At 68.5% G+C, this 16859-nt stretch overlaps 1 protein-coding gene across 4 annotated transcripts; it reads left to right on the plus strand.

Moving 5' to 3' along the window:
- The first annotated feature begins 371 nt into the window (after positions 1 to 371).
- Positions 372 to 16859, plus strand: ARVCF (ARVCF delta catenin family member). 4 transcript variants are annotated; one of them, XM_061141303.1, is made up of 18 exons: positions 372 to 567; positions 7679 to 7837; positions 7941 to 8461; positions 9160 to 9659; positions 10031 to 10214; positions 10759 to 10876; positions 11118 to 11289; positions 11756 to 11773; positions 12628 to 12699; positions 13589 to 13716; positions 13870 to 14020; positions 14112 to 14310; positions 14495 to 14606; positions 14704 to 14794; positions 15057 to 15110; positions 15453 to 15538; positions 15888 to 16007; positions 16298 to 16859. In XM_061141303.1, exons 1-17 carry the CDS (start codon positions 373 to 375, stop codon positions 15993 to 15995), a joined length of 2868 nt encoding a protein of 955 aa, XP_060997286.1. In that variant the 5' UTR covers position 372; the 3' UTR covers positions 15996 to 16007; positions 16298 to 16859. The 4 variants fall into 4 exon arrangements, with proteins under 4 accessions (XP_060997286.1, XP_060997287.1, XP_060997288.1 ...); XM_061141304.1 differs by lacking the exon at positions 11756 to 11773; XM_061141306.1 differs by lacking the exons at positions 372 to 567; positions 11756 to 11773 and adding an exon at positions 3215 to 3326.

Raw genomic sequence — 16859 nt, forward strand, 5'->3', positions numbered from 1 at the left:
GTCAGCGGAGGGCCCGGGAGGTCTGCGAGCTGGTCACGCCTGTTCCTCCGTACTTTCCCTTCCCTCCCCGGTCCTCCCCCGAGGGCTCAGGGCCCGTGGTTCTGCCGGGCCTGGCAGGAAGCAGGGAGCCTGGGTCAAAGCCCCACATGCCCCGGGGAGGGAGCCGGCTGCTTCCGGCCAGCCTTGGATTAATGGTTTTTAATTTAGAATTTAATCAATGTGGCGTCTCTCCAGAGGGCTGCACGCTCTGGTTCGGTCGTGAGTCACGTGCTCTGAGAGTGGGGTGGGCAGGGGGCCCACAACGCCTCCCCGGGCCCCCACCCTGGCCTCACCCTGACTTGCTCTGCTCTGCCCACAGCTGGCGCCCCGGTCATGGAGGACTGCAGCGTGCGCTCGGCCGCCACCATCCTGGCCTCGGTGAGAGAGCAGGAGGCCCGCTTCGAGCGGCTAACGCGGGCGCTGGAGCAGGAGCGGCGTCATGTTGCCCTGCAGCTGGAGCGTGCCCAGCAGCCTGGCGCGGGCGGCGGGCAGTCCCTGCCCATGGCCTGGCAACAGCTGGTTCTGCAGGTACTAGCCCCGGGACTCGGCCCAGAGGGAAGACAATCACGGGACCCCGGTGGACCACAAGCCTGCAGACAGCGGCTTATTTTGAGGCCTCCTGGGGCCTCAGGAGGGAAAGGAAGTGATGTCCTGGGTGTGCAGGACATCATGTGACAAGGGGGCAGGACACAGCCAGACCCTCAAAATGGCACTTTCCACCTGAGGGAGCCCCCGGGGCCCAGGCGGCTGGGTAGGGTCTGCCCTGGGTGGCTCAGAACTCAGCCTGGGCACACGGAGGGTTTGGCTTTCACAGAGTCTCCCTGCCTTTGCTGCTGCTGCGTCCATCAGCGGGCCAGCTGCCGGGGAGGCTCAGGCAAGGCTGGGCTCTGCCTGCTGCCCAGAGCATGACGGCCATCGCCCCTGCACAGCCCCAGGAGGGGTGAGCCTGGTCTGGTCCTGGCCTGAAAACTCTGAATTGTGGGTGGACAATCCGGTGAGGCCTCCTGGGCTCCTCCCCATGTGACCTGTGCCCCACTGCCAAACCCACAGGTGGGGGTTGGCTCTTGGGGTGTCGGCCAAGGAGGGAACGCTTTGCATGGAGGTCTCTGTGATGGGCTGAGGTGCAGGGCAGGGCTCTGGCAGGGTTCAGGGGAGCCAGACTCACGCTGGCAGAGTGGGGATCCCGGGCCTCTGTGGCTGGAGGTAGAGGGAGCAGGGTATGGGTCTGGCCCAAGACTGGCCCAGCGGGCTTGGCTGCCCAGCCTGGGCGTGTGGGACTCAGAAGCAGCGGCCTGTGGTCAGATGGGCAGCATGGCCAGTGACTTCCCCAAGCCTTGATGTCCTCATCTGATGGTGGGCAGTCCGCATGCACAGCCCAGCTAGGTCCATGGTCAGAGCCAAAGACACCTCTTCACAGACTGGACACGTTGGGCAGCTCTTTCCAAGCTGGCTGGCGCTGACGTGGCTGCACAGTTGGTTCACAGAGGCTGGAGCTGAGGCCAAGTGGGTCTAGGTATGAGGGCCGCCCCGCGGCCCCCTGGACCCTGGGCACTCCAGACAGTGAGGCCTGCACCCACAAACTTGGGGAGCAACACAGCTGGCTGGGCCTCATGGGGACAGCAGCAGCCCATGACTCCAAGGTTACTCTTTGGGCGCCAAGCACTCTTTCCAGGCTCCAGCCCTCCCAGTCCAGAAAGGGCTCTGGCGTCCAGCCCAGAGGGCGCGCTGAGAGTCTACGACCCTGCAGGAAGACGTTCCCAGAGCCCGGAGCTGCCCTGGCCTGAAAGGCCACCACCCTCCCTGGCCACTGCCCCTCCCCACCCTGGGCCCTCCAGGCCTGCCCCTGGGATTCTGTCTCTTGGCAGGAGATGGTTTCTCAGGCTAAGATCAGACTAGCAGGACTGATGGGGACACTGGGAAGGCCAGGCCACATGTAGCCAGCCGGGCCTGGCGGCCTCCACGCCGCACCTGCCTCCCAGCCCCGTCTCAGCAGGAGGTGCCTGGTGACCCACCTGTGACCCTCAGCTGCCTGGACCTGGTCCTCGGGGTCAGAGCCCAGGTCTATGAAGCTTGGAGGCTGGTGGCCAGGCAGGCGGCTGGGGCTGGGGAGCCAAGGGGTGGGGGCTGCCGTGACCCCGAGGCTATGCTGTAGCCCTGACTGAAGGCCAGGCTGAGATGGGGATGTGGCCGGGGCACTAGCAGACGGTGAAATTTGGGAGAAGGAACTACTCACACAGAAGCGTCCAGGTTCCCTCAGGGCAGTGGTCCCGTCTTCTGCTCCTGTCTCACGTGGCTACGAGTTAAAGGGGCCAGTGCTGAGGAGCAACTCAAGGGAAACTGAGGCTTAGAAGGACATGCAGTGGACACCCAGAGAGCTTGAGCATGCTGTCTGCGTGGCCCGTGTGCTGGTGTGACTTGGAAGGGGCATGGGGTCTGGGGAGAAGTGGGTGGAAAAGAGAGAGCCCAGGCCAGGGCCCCCTCTCGTGCCCAGCCCCCTGAGCCTCCCCCAGGTCTGTGTTCCCTTAGGGGGAGCCAGACTCCCGGGGTCTGGCCTGCTGGGGGGCGGAGAGTTCACCCCCAGACGGGTCAGAAGCCCTGATAACCGCCCTCCCTCCCACCTACCCCCGCCCCCGCCCCCGCCCCCGCCCCCGCTTAGTACGTCAAAGGCGGGAGGAGAGGGTCTGAAGCCAGCTAGGCCCGCCAGCCTTCACCCAGACACCCAACAGTGGTGCTCTCTCCCCGCCCTGTGATATGACACCGCTCAGCGGCTGGGGGACCCAGAGCGGGGGACCTTAAGTCTCAGAGGCCTCTGGGCCACCTGCAGGGGTGGGGAGCGCTTTCACTGGGAGCAAACCGAGGCTCGGGAAGGGATCAGCGGGAAAATGCCAGCCCCGCGGCAGGGACGTGGGGACCGGGAGCCCTGACCCGCCACCGGGGCGGTGGGTGAGCCCGGCCCGGCCCCTCCCCGCCCCCTCCGGGCGCCGCCCCTCCCGATTGGCTGCTCGCCGCCCCGCCCCAGTTTCGCTCCGCCCCACCCCAGCTTGGCCCCGCCCCATTGGCTGTTCGCCGCCCCGCCCCAGCTTGGCTCCGCCCGATTGGCCGCTCGCCTCGTCGCCCCGCCCCGCCCGTCGGCCGCTACCCGCCGCTCAGCCAGGTCCGCCCGCGGGGAGCGAGTCGGCCAAGCCCCAGCTGAGCGGCCGAGGCACCGGAGCCGATCCCGGTGCAGCCACCGCCGCCGCCTCCCCGCGCTCCCCGCGCCCGGCCCGATGCCGGCCGAACTCAGACAGGTTGGAAGGAACTTGGTCCCGGGCGGGGGCTCCGTCTCGGGGGCCGGTGGCGGAGGGCGGGGCGCTGGCCCTCCGGGAGGACCCGCTTTTGTTTGTGGAGCCGCCGGCCGGAGGCAGCTATTGTCTGCGCCCCCGGGGCCGGGGCCGGGAGTGAGGGCTGAGTGGACGCGCCGCCGGGGGGTGCGGAGAGCGGGCTGGGGCCGGGGCCATAAAGGCGGGGGGCCGCGGGCGCACCCCGGCCAGCGCCCCGGACAGGTGCCTGGGACAGGGTGGTGGGCAGGGCCTCCTGGAGCGGCACCTCTGCTGCAGGAGGGAGGCCGCGTCTAGAGAGGGCGGAGCGGCTAGGCCTCCCCCACGTTCCTAGGGCCCCGGCTCGCGGGGCCGCGCAGGAGCTTTGGGATTCTAATGGAAGCAGGTCTGCCGCGGCAGCGCACGTGGAGCAAGGGCTGGGGGCCTGCCCTGCCCACGTGCGGAGGCGGAGGGGGGTGTCCTCCTAGGACCAGCACCGGGGAAGGCTCCTGGGTAGCCTGCACGCTTGCTCAGAGTGTGTGGGGTGGTGCACTCACAGGCATGGAAACTGAGGCAGAGGGGAGGGGCAAGAGGTGAGTCTGGATACCTGCCCAGCTGGACAGCTAGGTGCCTGCTGGTTCCAGAGACCGAGGGGCCAGTTCAGGGGCACCGAAGGCATCTGGGGCCACCATGTGGCTGATGGTTGTGGGCTGGGCTCGGGGAAGTTGGGTTAGGGGAAAGCCCACCCTGCTGTCGCCCACAGGCTGGCTCCCCTAGTCTGCAGGACACCCACCGCCCCGTGTCCTCTGGTTACTTGGCCTGGGGCTGTGCACTTGCAGGTGGAGTGCTGCTGTGGAGGGGTGAGCTCCTAGTCAGCCAGGCTAGGCCTGCCGTTCTGGGCACCAAGGGAGAGGGCGTCTGTCGTGGCCAAGAACTTGCTCCCTGGGGGCAGAGGCTTTGCGGGGCCTGGCCTAGACCCTACCAGGATCGCCACGCTGGGTGAGGGGCTGGAGGAACGTCATTCAGCAGCCATCTCGTGCTCCGGGGCCTGGACAGGGGGTTGTTACGGCTGGACACCGGCTGTAACCCATCCCCTGTGTGTCGCAGTGGGGTTGTGGGCACCCCACATTCTGATCTTCATGACGGAGACTGAGTGCCCCTCTGGGGAAGGCAGGCAGTGGGGGTGGATCCACACACCCGGGACCGCTGTCCAGGCCCCCAGCTGTGACTGCACTTGTTTCCTGGGCCCTCCTGCCATCGCCGCACGTGCCCCTAGAGGCTGCTTTGGGCTTTTGCCTTGTCCCCCAGGTCACTTTTCTATGCCCCGCACACCCTAGATCTGGTCACAAAGGCAGGACTGGCATTATTCCCCTGTCCCACAGCCTGGACACCTGGCTTCCTCCTGTTTCCATGTGAGGAAGCTGAGCCCAGATGTGTAGCCGGCCCAGGGCCCTCTAGCTCTGGGCCCTGGGGAACCTCTTGAGAGCAGTGGGGTGTTGGTCACTCTGGCTCCTGGCTTGGCATCCTGGGCCAGACACTGTGCACAAGCTCCAGGAGCTCATGGGAAACCCCAGGCCTGGACACAGCCCCTTGCTGGGCCAGGCCCAGGGGCTGTGGACCCAGTCACTATGGACAGGAGGACAATGGAACTGATCTGGGCTCAGGGGAGAGGTGACGGGAGGCTGGACAATTATCCCAGCATGAGAGGCAAGGGTGGGGCCCGGGCTAAGGACAGGGTGGAAAGGCGGTGGACGGGACTGGCGGGATGTGGGGTGGGGGGGAGGGAGGCTCTGTGTCCAGGGTATGAGGGAGGTCTGGGGCTGCAGTGCTGGGGGTCCCTGAGGCTCAGCTGGCCTGGGTAGGTGGACACGGGACACGGGGCCCTGCAGCTGGGCCTGGAGCCAGACAGGGGTGCAGGCAGGCTGGTCCACAGCCTCTGGTGAGCGCCGACCATGTCCTGGAGGGCAGTCAGTGACCCCACGTCCTCACCCCAGAGCTGTTTCGGAGGCACCAGCCATGGGTCAACCTTGGGTCCCCACGGCCCTCAGGCCTTGGCTCCCTGACCTACCAGCTCCTATCGTCCCTATGGTGGATGCCGGGGGTGCTGAGGGAGCCTGGAGGCACAGGTAGAAGGCGGGGCGGTGGTATCATGGGGGTGTGGGTGATAGGTGCTGTTGGGAGAGCCCAGGATCTGGGTTGGGTGCTTTTGCACGCATGTGTGAGTGTACACGTGTGTCCAGGTCCCTGTCTGCATGCGTGTGCCCAGGTGTGTGTACGGGGGCCGGGCCTCCCCATGCTCCCTGGCTGACTCAGGCTGCCGCCTCCATGCCCGCCTGCCCCGGTGAAGTCATCGCCGTTTTTAGCTCCCTGAGGTCACTTGCCAGCGGGAGCTCTCGGGGCCTCGGGATCCGGCTACTGGGTGTTGGTGGGAGCTGCCGCAGGGCCGCCAGGCCTCCCTGGGCTCCTGGCTGCCCTGGACCCCACCCCCTCGGCCCCCAGCGCACTGTCTGCAGGCTGGGCAGCCAGGCACCCAGCACAGGCTCAGCCCCTGTGCCCTCCCAGCAGCGCAAGCCTGGCGGGGCGGAGCCTCTTCTGGGAGAGAGTTAACACACGCAAATGTACACACACCTCCCCAAGGCCCTACCACACAGGGTCCTGGACTCCCTGCCCCTCCCTCCTCCCGGCGCCAGAGCCTGGGGCCTCGCTGCCCAGGCCAGCCCCTAGCCCCCAGCCCCCTGTGCCAGCAGAGCGCCCACTGCCGGCCACATTCATGCCCCTCCGTTGTCCAGTGCAGATGCGGTGGTGGGGGGGTGCTGAGGGTCTGCAGGTCACCCCTGCACCGCCCTGGCTCCCCAGGGCCCTCAGACAAGAGCCAGGCCGTTCTGCTGGGCCAACGGCCCGTGTCCCCACCGCAGGCCTCAGTCTGCTTCTCTTCCTTGGGGGGCGGCCTCCATCCTCCGGGCTGGGACCCCGGCGGGCATGCTGCTTGCTCTCTAGGACTGTGGAGGTGCCGCCAGGCTGAGGCCCACGAGGGGTGACGTGTGGCCAGGAAGGCTTTCCCCGAGTGCTGGGGTCCTGCTAGCAGTGCACACATCCTGCTCATACTCTGCCCTCCGTCAAGCCTCAGCGTCACTTTATAAAACCACACCCATCCTCGGGGCCCTGCTTCTGGAGGAAGGGCACGTTCTGTGGCCCCTGGCATCAGAGCCTGCGGGCTGGTCCTCCAGGCTCCCCCTGGACCCCGAGGAGGCCCCAACCCCAGCACTGTGTGCAGCTGGGGGACATGCATACCTTTAGGACAGGACCCCACCCATTGGGCACGGACCTGGCCGTGGAGCAGGGCCCGGTCTCCTACTGACCCGGGAGTGTGTGCCCCCACGCCACCCACTAAGGCTTGGATCTCAGCTGCTGCCCCTCCTGGCCAGAGGCTGGTCCTTGGGTGCTGGTGCAGGCAGGGGGGACCTCATGCTGCTCAGCACGGCAGGGGTCCGGCCCAGCCGTGCTGTGGGCTGGCCTGTCCTCTGTAAGCTTCAGTTTATCCTCAAGAAAGTCTGACCTGCAGGCCCATGGCCTTCAGAAGCGCCCCTGTGCAGCGCCGTCTTGTCTGCGGGGATGTTGGCAATGGGGGCTGAGAGCTGAGGGCCCAGCTGGGGAGACCAGGGCAGGGAGCAGGGAGGGGACACCAGGGCTCCCTTCCAGGGTCGGTTGGGCCCCGCTGGCCTGGATCCAGCCTCCCTGGGCCCTGATCTGGCACCAGGTCTCGGGGAGCAGGCACCGGCCCCTGGCCCGAGGGAGGCCCTGCCCCTGCAGCAGCCCCCAGCGTCCGGCCGGAAGGACCCAGGGTATTTTGTTGCTCTGGGTGCGCAGGGCTTTCTGGGAACTGGGTATTTCTGTCCTGCGAGGGCGTCCGCAGGTCCTGGGGGTGGCAGGAGCCTGGGTGTGGCCTCCGGGAGCTGGTGAATGGTGCCAAACCTGCAACCCTCTGCGCTCAGGGCTTCTGAGGTGGGCAGGGAGGTGGCCCCGCCAGGGATCACGAGTGTCCCGCTGGCGCCTGAGCCTCCCGGAGCAGCAGCAGCCCAGCCGCACAGCCCCAACGGGGCCCCCGAGGCTGCACACCGCGCTGGGGGCTGGGTTTTACCCACTAGCTCAGCCCTCGGAGGCTCCCCCGCCCCCCGCCCGCGTGGGTGGGGGGCAGAACCAGCCCCTCTGCTGTCAGAGGCGGGAACGGGAACGTGCTGCCCGGGGCTGAGAAGGGCCCAGGGCGAGAGGCGGAGCGGGGAGGCGTCCGTGCCCAGGGCTGGTGAGCTCGGGGCTGTCCTGCCGACACCTGCCCCCTCGCCCAGGAGCAGAGCCCGGGCAGCCAGGTCTCGCTGGCCACGATGCCGGAGGCGCCCGAGGTGCTGGAAGAGACCGTGACGGTGGAGGAGGACCCGGGCACCCCCACCTCCCACGTGTCCATCGTCACATCCGAAGACGGCACCACACGCCGCACGGAGACCAAGGTACGCGGCGCCCCGCCTCCCGCGCGGCCCGGCGTCAGGCGCAGGGCCGAGTCGCCCTGGTCTCCTGGGCTGCCCTCCCACCGGCCGCCCCCTTACCCACCAGGTCACCAAGACAGTCAAGACGGTGACCACGAGAACCCTGCGCCAGGTGCCCGTGGGCCCCGACGGCCTCCCCTTGCTGGACGGCGGGCCCCCCCTGGGCCCCTTCACCGACGGCCCCCTGGACCGGCACTTCCTGCTGCGTGGGGGCGGCCAGGCAGCCACGCTCTCCCGCACCTGCCTCGGCGGCGGGGGCGGCTTTCCCGAAGAGCCCCGCGACGTCCCCGGCTACGGAAGCCTGTCTCGAGGGCTGGGCATCCGGCCCCCACGCGGAGGCCCCTCGGGTCCGGGCCCCGGCGATGGCTGCTTCACCCTGCCCGGCCGCCGGGAGGCCTTCCCCACGGGGCCGGAGCCGGGGCTGCCGGCTGGCCGCTCACAGCCCGAGCGGTTCCAGGCAGAGCCGTATGGCTTGGAAGACGACGCTCGCAGCCTGGCCGCCGACGAAGAGGGGGCCCTGGAGCTGGAGCCGGACTACGGCACCGCCGCGCGGAGGAGGCTGGACTGTGGGCGGGGCCTGCGCTCCAGGTGAGCCCTGTGCCTTGCCGCCGCCTCCAAGAAGTCCGCCCTGCACCCCCTGCCAGGGTACCACCCGGGCAGTCTCGCTGCGGGATCAGCCTTGGCTCTTCTCAGGGACAGCGGCAAGGGCGGGTTCGGGCCTGGGGGGCTGCACTGGGTCCCCTCGTGCGGGTCTGGAGCCAGAGAAGCTGGTGACGCAGCTGCACCTTCCGTCCCCGCTCCAGCTAGATGGCCCCGGAGATATGAGCTCAGGGCGTCTGTCTGAGCTTGGGCCAGACCCCTGCCCGTGCACAGGGGTGCCCAGAACCCAAGCCCCGGCCCTTCCCTTCTCTCCGGCACCTCTTGTTCTGTCTCTCCTGCTCTCAGCATCTCCATCTGCGAGTGGGAACATGCCCACAGGCGAGACACTTGCCTAGCCACAGCCTCTCACCGGGAAGGGGGTTGGACATCTGACCCTGGGCCTGGTGTCCCCTCACGTGGTCCTACCAGGAAGGCTGTGTGCAGGGGGTGCACGTGGGCCTCACGGGAGGTGGGACCCCATCCTGGTGTTTCACAGAAACATTCAGCCGGGAGTTGGGGTTCTGCCTGGTGGCGGGAGTTAGCGAGCTCCCCGGGTCTAGGGACAACCTGCCCAACAGCCAGTGCGATTGCACAGGGGCAGGGCCGCAGCCACAAGGGGACAGTCACGTGCGTGCTCGCTCACCCAGGGCCTACGAGGACGTGGCGGACGACGGCGGCGAGCTGATGGAGGAGCGGCCGCCCTTCCCGGCCACTGCGGCACCCCTGGCGCAGCCAGAACGCGGCAGCCTGGGCAGCCTGGAGCGGGCAGTGCGGCGCTCGCCCTCGGTGGACAGTGCCCGCAAGGAGCCGCGCTGGCGGGACCCCGAGCTGCCCGAAGTGCTGGCCATGCTGCGGCACCCCGTGGACCCTGTGAAGGCCAACGCAGCCGCCTACCTGCAGCACCTGTGCTTCGAGAACGAGGCCGTCAAGCGTCGCGTGCGGCAGCTGCGGGGGCTGCCGCTGCTCGTGGCCCTGCTGGACCACCCGCGCGCGGAGGTGCGGCGCCGGGCCTGCGGGGCGCTGCGGAACCTCTCCTATGGCCGGGATGCCGACAACAAGGCCGCCATCCGGGACTGCGGCGGCGTGCCCGCCCTGGTACGCCTGCTGCGGGCCGCGCGGGACAGCGAGGTCCGCGAGCTCGTCACAGGTGAGGCGCCCGCACCCCTAGCTCCCGTGTGCCCGCCAGGAGTCCTCCGGCCCTCCCTCCCTGGTCCTCCCCTGGGAGGGAAGTGGTGGACCTGTGGCCGGGTGGGGGTCACCTGACGACCACCTCTTGGCCCTGGAGCACAGTCCCAGCTGCCTGGGTGGCTGGGAGGGGGTGCACCTGCCAGCCCCTCCCATGTCCCGGCCCCTGGGGGCTCCTTCCCCTCCCCCCGTGCCAGAGTGCCCGCAGCCTCTCGCCATGGCTGATGTGAGCCGGGCTAAGCTGGGCAGGGAGGGGGTTCCTGAGCAGGCCCCCTGGGGAGGAAGGGCAGACAGAGCCTGCGGTCAGCCTGGACAGATTGATGGTGCCCACAGGTACGCTCTGGAATCTGTCATCCTACGAGCCCCTGAAGATGGTCATCATCGACCACGGCCTGCAGACGCTGACCCATGAGGTCATCGTGCCGAACTCAGGTTGGGAGCCAGAGCCCAACGAGGACTCCAAGCCACGGGACGCCGAGTGGACAACCGTCTTCAAGAACACGTCAGGCTGCCTGAGGTGTGAGCCCTCATAGCTGCCAGGGCTCTTCCCTGCCCAGGAGATGGGAGCTGGGCGCCCAGCTGGCCTGTGCCCCAGGGACATCCCCGTGTCCCAGATAACGTGCAGGGCGGCTCGCCACCCAGACCTCGGCCTCAGAGCTGGTCACACTGGTCACGGCGCCTGCCCAGGTCCGAGAACGGGCCTGCTCTGCACGTCTGTGTCCATCCACGGAGCTCTGCCACGGCCAGGCAGAGTGCTGGGGCTCGCAGATCCAGGTCCCCTCGGTCCTGCCTGTCCTTCGGGGTAACCCCCTGTGGGGTCCCTGAGAGGTAGAGCCCTGAGTTGCACAGACTCAGGCGTCTGGGAGTCAGAGGAGCCCCCCCCCCCCAACGTGGGTGCAGGTGGGCCCCTGGCCCAGGTCCTGCGGTCTGCCATTAACTGCCAGGCTCCCTCATCTGCTGGCAGCCCTGACTGTGTGGGGCATTTCTGCAGACAAGACCCCAGGGCTGGTGGGGGGAGTCCCCGCAGGAGCCAGGCCTCAGGCTCACTCTCGGCCTCCCAGGAACGTGAGCTCGGACGGCGCAGAGGCCCGGCGGCGGCTCCGCGAGTGTGACGGGCTGGTGGACGCCCTGCTGCATGCCCTGCAGTCGGCCGTGGGCAGGAAGGACACGGACAACAAGGTGGGCAGGGAGCCCTGGGAAGGGCCAGACTCGCAGCCCCCACAAAGGGCTGGGGTCTGAACAGGAGCCCTAGAGCACTTGGGCAGTAGGGGGCGGGCACATGGTCCACAAGTGGGAGGTGCTCTCCTCCCCCTCAGATGCGTCCTTGGGTCTCACCCCAAGGGTCCCCGGCCCCTCCCGCCTTCATGGGCCACGGCATGCACCCCAGAGGGTCAGCGCCGCTCGCCCCCTCTCCCCACAGTCGGTGGAGAACTGCGTGTGCATTGTCCGGAACCTCTCCTACCACGTGCATAAGGAGGTGCCGGGGGCCGAAAGGTACCAGGAGGCCGAGCCCGGGCCCTCAGGTAGTTCCGGGAGCGCCCAGCGCCGGAGCAGGGAAGACGCTGGCTGCTTCGGTGGCAAGAAGGCCAAAGGTGTGTGGGCGGCACTGGGGTTCGGCTCTCGGATCCCAGCCCCGCTGAGCTGAATGCCCTCCACACCCACGGGGGTCACGGTCAGGGAGCCAAGCGGGGCACCCAGGGGCAGGCAGGAGGGAACCTGTGCAGTGGTCTTCTTTGGTGCCTGGACCCAGACCTTCAGCTCCAGGAAGGGTTCTGGGGACTCACGTTTGGACATCACCGCCTTCTGGCGTTGGCAGGGTGCCCGAGGACCCCAGGGGGGTAGCACCCACCCGCCTCACTCCATCCCCGCCTCCAGCGCAGCTGCCAGGGGTCTGTGCCGCGCTTGCCCGCCCACTGCGTGGCCTTTCCTGACCCCGTCGCCCATGGGGTCACTCCCCCAGGAGTGATCGGGCTGAAACTCCCGCCTGACCCTGGGGGGGCATGGGGTGCTGCCCGCTCAGGCTCCTCTCCTCTCTCCCGTGCTTCCTCGGCCGCCCAGAAGAGTGGTTCCATCAAGGTGAGTCCCTGCTCGGCCTGCATGCAGGCCTGGCGGGTGCAGTGGGCACCAGGGACCCCCCATTGCTCAGGCAGCCATCTCCATGACAACCGCAGGACCTGCGTCCACAGAAAGGCCCCTCCCTTCCCTGGGCAGCCATCTCCATGACAACGGCAGGAATGTCAGCCTGGGGCTGGCTGGGAGGCTGAGGGGCTGTCCCTCTGTAAAACCTCAGCCTCGGCCCTGGGTGGGGGGAGACCAGGGTGGACAGGGCCGGGCACATCCATCCTCAGGGCCCTGGGGAGAGAGTCTGCCCTCCGACAGAGCATCTGAGGCATGGTGCAGACAACGGGAGCACGCAAAGGCCCCAGGAGGCTAGGCAGAGCCAGGCCCAGCTGTCTGATCTCAGCTCTGCCTTCCACGAAGGAGGGGTTCCTGTCTGGGTGGAGGGGCTGGGAGGTGGTTAACTGGCCCTTGGCTGGCAGGTTAGTGGGGTATCTCCTGGCTGCCAGAGCCCAGGCCTGGGCCTGGCCACCACAAGTGGCACTGTTGGCCCCAGGCCTGCTTCACCGCAGCCCGGCATGCCCTGACCCCGTCTGCGCCTGCCCAGCCTGGGCTGCTGGCCCCTCAGTTCATGCCCTGGGACCCCAAGGAGGCTGTGGGGTGATCTGAAGAGCGGCTCCCAGCACCCAGTAGGAGACGAGTCCTGGCCACCACTGCCCTCTGGGCCGACGTATCTGCCTGAACTCAGGACGGCGCCCTGCTCCCAGCCTCCTGGTGCCCGTCTCTGACCTGGGGGTGTCTTCTGGACCCTGCCTGACACACACCTGTGCCCTGCAGGCTTCATCTCACCCTCCACTGCCCTTCTGTTCCAGGGAAGCGGGATGGGGAGATGGACCGGAACTCGGACACCCTGGACCTGCCCAAGCGCACTGAGGCTGCCAAGGGTGAGTGCGGGGGTGCAGAGGCCAGGCTGGTTCAGGGGTGAAGGTCTGTGCTGCTGAGCTGGCCTGAAGGGCCTTGGGGCCTAGTGGGGAAACTGAGGCCCACAGGGGCGGGGCTCCCAGAGGACTGTGCCAGCCCCGGGCCGTCTGCTCAGGGCTGGGAATCAGGGCCTGTGCCAAGGTAACTTCGGGCAGGTATGGGGGTGGGGGCGTGGAGGAGCGGGTGGGGATGGCAGCGAGGGTCTTCAGTGAAGGGCAGGGCTAACCAGCAAGGCCTCCTGTGCCGGCTGAGGCGCCGGGGGGTGCGGTCAGGTCCGGTTTGGAGGCTGATTCAGAGCACCCTGGCGCGTTGGGGCAGAATCGGGGAGGGGTGATGACATGCAGGGTGAGGGACGGGGGACGGGTGATGCCTGGGGACACAGGCCGCAGTGTGAGGACAGACCTGGAAGGCTGCTCCCTGCTCCGCCCTGGAGCACCGCGGAGCGACTCAGCTGCTGGGCTGGGGCCTCCAGTGATGCGGGGCCAGGAGGGGTTGAGCAGCTGCAGCTTGGAGAATAGGCCTCTAACATAGGATGCGCGGGTGGGGGGGCTGTTGCTAGGCAGTCTGAGTCCTGTTGCTAGGGGAGCAGTCCTGGCTGCTGCCCACGCCCTCCTCCCCCCCCCCCCCCCAACTTCCCGGCCGGGTCCCGTGACCTCTCCCAGCCTCCATTGCTTCCCTGTGAAATGGGAAGGCTTTTCCTATCGGGTGGCTAGGGTGAACACGTCGGTGCGGAACGTCCCCCGGTGACGTCACAGCCGCCCTTGGCCCCGGCTCCGCTGCCCCAGGAGCGCCGAGGAGGGGGAGGGTGACAGGGCGGCATGCGTGACAGCGGCGGGGGCGCTCCGTGCCCAGGCTTCGAGCTGCTGTACCAGCCCGAGGTGGTGCGTCTCTACTTGTCCCTCCTGACGGAGAGCCGCAACTTCAATACCCTGGAGGCCGCGGCCGGCGCCCTGCAGAACCTCAGCGCCGGGAACTGGGTGGTGAGAGGCCCGGCGGGACAGGGAGGCTTGGGGTGGAGCTGCTGGGGGCGGGCTTTGTCCGCAGCGGGAGGGCAGGTCCGGCTCGACGGGGCGGTCAGGGCGCCGCTGGGCGCGCGACGCGGCCCCAGCTGAGCACGCCGCCCCCCGCCGCAGTGGGCCACGTACATCCGCGCCGCGGTGCGCAAGGAGCGCGGGCTGCCGGTGCTGGTGGAGCTGCTGCAGTCAGAGACCGACAAGGTGGTGCGCGCAGTCGCCATCGCTCTGCGCAACCTCTCTCTGGACCGGCGCAACAAGGACCTTATCGGTGAGTGCGGGCACGGGGGTCTGGGGCCCGGGCCCCCCACCCCGCTGGCGCGGCCTCACCGCCCCTCCCCCCCGCCGCCCGGTGCCCGCAGGGAGCTACGCCATGGCTGAGCTCGTGCGAAACGTGCGCAGCGTGCAGGCACCCGCCCGGCCCGGTGCCCGCCTGGAGGAGGACACGGTGGTGGCCGTGCTCAACACCATCCACGAGATCGTGTCCGACAGTCTGGACAACGCGCGCTCGCTGCTGCAAGCACGAGGCGTGCCCGCGCTGGTGGCACTGGGCACCTCCAGGTGGGTGCAGGCGCGGCAGCGGGAGGGGCGGGGCGGGGGGCGGGGCCTAGGTGCGTGGAGCGGGAGGGGCCCAGGTAGGGGGCGGGGCCTGTGGGTGGGCGGAGTGCGGGCCGGTAGGTGGGCGTGGCTTGTGGTGGGCGGGGCCGGCGGTCTGGGCAGATGCTGATCCCCGCCTGGGCCACAGCCAATCGGTGCGCGAGGCGAAGGCCGCGTCGCACGTGCTGCAGACGGTGTGGAGCTACAAGGAGCTGCGCAGCGCCCTGCAGAAGGATGGCTGGAGCAAGGCACGCTTCCAGGTTAGGCCCGCCCGCCCCTTCCTCTCACTTCGCCAGGCCAGTTACCCCGCGGCAGGGCCCTGACCCATGCCGTCTGGTATGTGTTCCCCCGCCGCAGTCAGCTGCTGCTAATGCCAGGGGCCCCAAGTCAGCCCCGAGTCCGGAAGGCTTGGACGACAGCACGCTGCCACTAGTGGAAAAGAGCCTGGGTGAGTATGGGGCCGGGGCCCATCCCGAGGTTCAGTTGTGCCCCTCCTGCCGGCGGAGGGCTGGAGGGAGGTGGGCCTTCCTCCAGGAAGATGGCCCCCACTCTTCTCACACCCTCTCCCCCTGGGGCGTTCACCTTGGCACCAAGCTGGGGGCGGCTGTGCCAGGGAACAGATGTTGGTGACAGGGTACCGAGTGGCTGAGGTCATGCCTGGGCCCCCGCCACCACCTGCAGCCAGCCACCCACCCACTCATGTCTTGCAGACGGTGAGAAGCCAGGCGGCCGGGACATGATCCCCATGGAGGCACTTGGTCCAGGTGCGGGCAGGTGCAGGCTGCTTGCTCTTTGTGTGGGGAGGGCCTTCCAAGGAGGTGTGGTTGGAAAAGTGATTTGGTTTAGGGGTGCTCAGGGAGCGAGGGACGGGGCAGCCAGGGAGGGGTCACTGTCCAGCCAGACTGTTTGGTCTGCCACTTGAGGGGCGGCTGGAGGGCTCTGAGCTGGGGCGGGGGTGGGGGGTGGCCAGCAGGGGGAATGGGGACAGATGAGAAGACCCGGCTCAGCAGAGTCTGGGCGGATGCCCTCCCCGGTGCACCCTGGACGCTGAGGGACAGCCACACCTCCGTGCCTGCCTCAGGGTCTCCTCTGCCTCCGCCCCGCAGATGGCTACTCCACTGTGGACAGGAGGGAGCGCAGGGCTCGAGGCAGTGACCCTGCAGGGGAGGTCTCTGAGAAGGAGCCGTTGAAAGTGAGTGGCCTTGGGCAGATGTCCGGAGAGGTGGCATGTCCGGGAGGGGTGGCGGGGAGTGGGCCTGGGGCAGGGCTGTGGCTCTCCTGCCTGGGGAACCCTCGCACACGCCGGGAGGGCGGGCCCTGTCCGAGGCTGCATCCACACCCTCCCTGCTCGGTCCTGCCCCCACGGCAGCCCCGCCACCTGCTCTGCGCCTGCTCCTGCATCCCCAAGCCCCATTGGCGCTCAGCCCTCCCCTGGCACCCACCCCTGCCCTGCTGACCAGCCCAGCTCCCACCCGCCAGCTCATACTAACCTGCTGCGTTCTGCCTCTAACGCCCGCCTGCCCACTGCCCGCCCGCTGCAGCCCGACCCCAGCAGGAAGGCTCCTCTGCCCGGGCCCAGCAGGCCTGCGGTCAGGCTGGTGGACGCCGTGGGGGACGCCAGGCCTCAGCCTGTCGACTCCTGGGTCTAGCTTGCATGCCCGGTATGTCCCCTCTGGGTTCTGTGTCAGGGTGGGGCCTCCTCCTCGTGCTGCTGCCTGCCTGCCCTGCTCTCCCTGCACGCTTCCTGCAGGGCCGCCCGACCTCAGCAGAGGGAAGCCCAGGGCAGGGGGCAGGTGGGGGGGCCCTGGGCCATCGGAGCCTGGAGGTCACAGGGCGAGAGCAGGGCTGATCCCCCCGCACCTTCCAACGCCCCAGCACAGGGACCCCTGAGACCCGCCTTCCCCCAGTGGCCATCCCCAGGGCTGCTCAGGCTTCCCCTTTCTGTCCGCAGGGCCTGGGCCCGGCTGTTTGCTCTTAGGGTCTGACCTCTGAAGAGACCACGGGAAGGGGCCTCTGGGTGCCCGTGCAGACCCTGCTGTGAAGCTGGAAGCCCTCTGGTGGCAGGGCGGGCGGCGCCTCCCCCTCCGGCCCTGGCTCCCTGCTCCTAACTCCCAGGCGAGTTAGCTTCCTGACATGGTGCTGTGTGCAGTGCACGCCCGGGAGGCCCAGGCCAGGGCACCCGGCATTGCTCTGGGGCCAGCGGGGCCCCCCAAGGAATGCGGACGGGCGAGGAGGGGGCTCAGGGCAGGGAGTCTGGCCCCAAGGCTGCAGGGGCTTCCCTGGGCCCTGAGTGGGGCCAGCGCTCGGGGACAGCCCGCACAGAGATCCTGGAGGCAGCGAGCAGGGGCTGGCTACACGTGCCCCGCCCGCCCGCCATGCCTGGAGCCCCTCCCTGGGCACTGCAGCCCTCGAGTAACAGCTCTGGGACTGGCCTTTGGCAGCAGTAGGGGACTGCTGTTGAGTGCCTGCTATTTGTGACTTAAAAACCAGAAAAACACTGATAAAAAACATTA

The sequence above is a fragment of the Dama dama genome, chromosome 5, assembly GCF_033118175.1.
Source record: "Dama dama isolate Ldn47 chromosome 5, ASM3311817v1, whole genome shotgun sequence".
NCBI lineage: Eukaryota > Metazoa > Chordata > Mammalia > Artiodactyla > Cervidae > Dama > Dama dama.

Coding starts and splice junctions, on each gene's coding strand:
- ARVCF (XM_061141303.1), top strand. CDS start 373: ATGGAGGACTGCAGCGTGCGCTCGGCCGCCACCATCCTGGCCTCGGTG. Junction 8,462..9,159: donor GGGCGGGGCCTGCGCTCCAG/GTGAGCCCTGTG, acceptor TCGCTCACCCAG/GGCCTACGAGGACGTGGCGG. Junction 15,539..15,887: donor CTGAGAAGGAGCCGTTGAAA/GTGAGTGGCCTT, acceptor CGCCCGCTGCAG/CCCGACCCCAGCAGGAAGGC.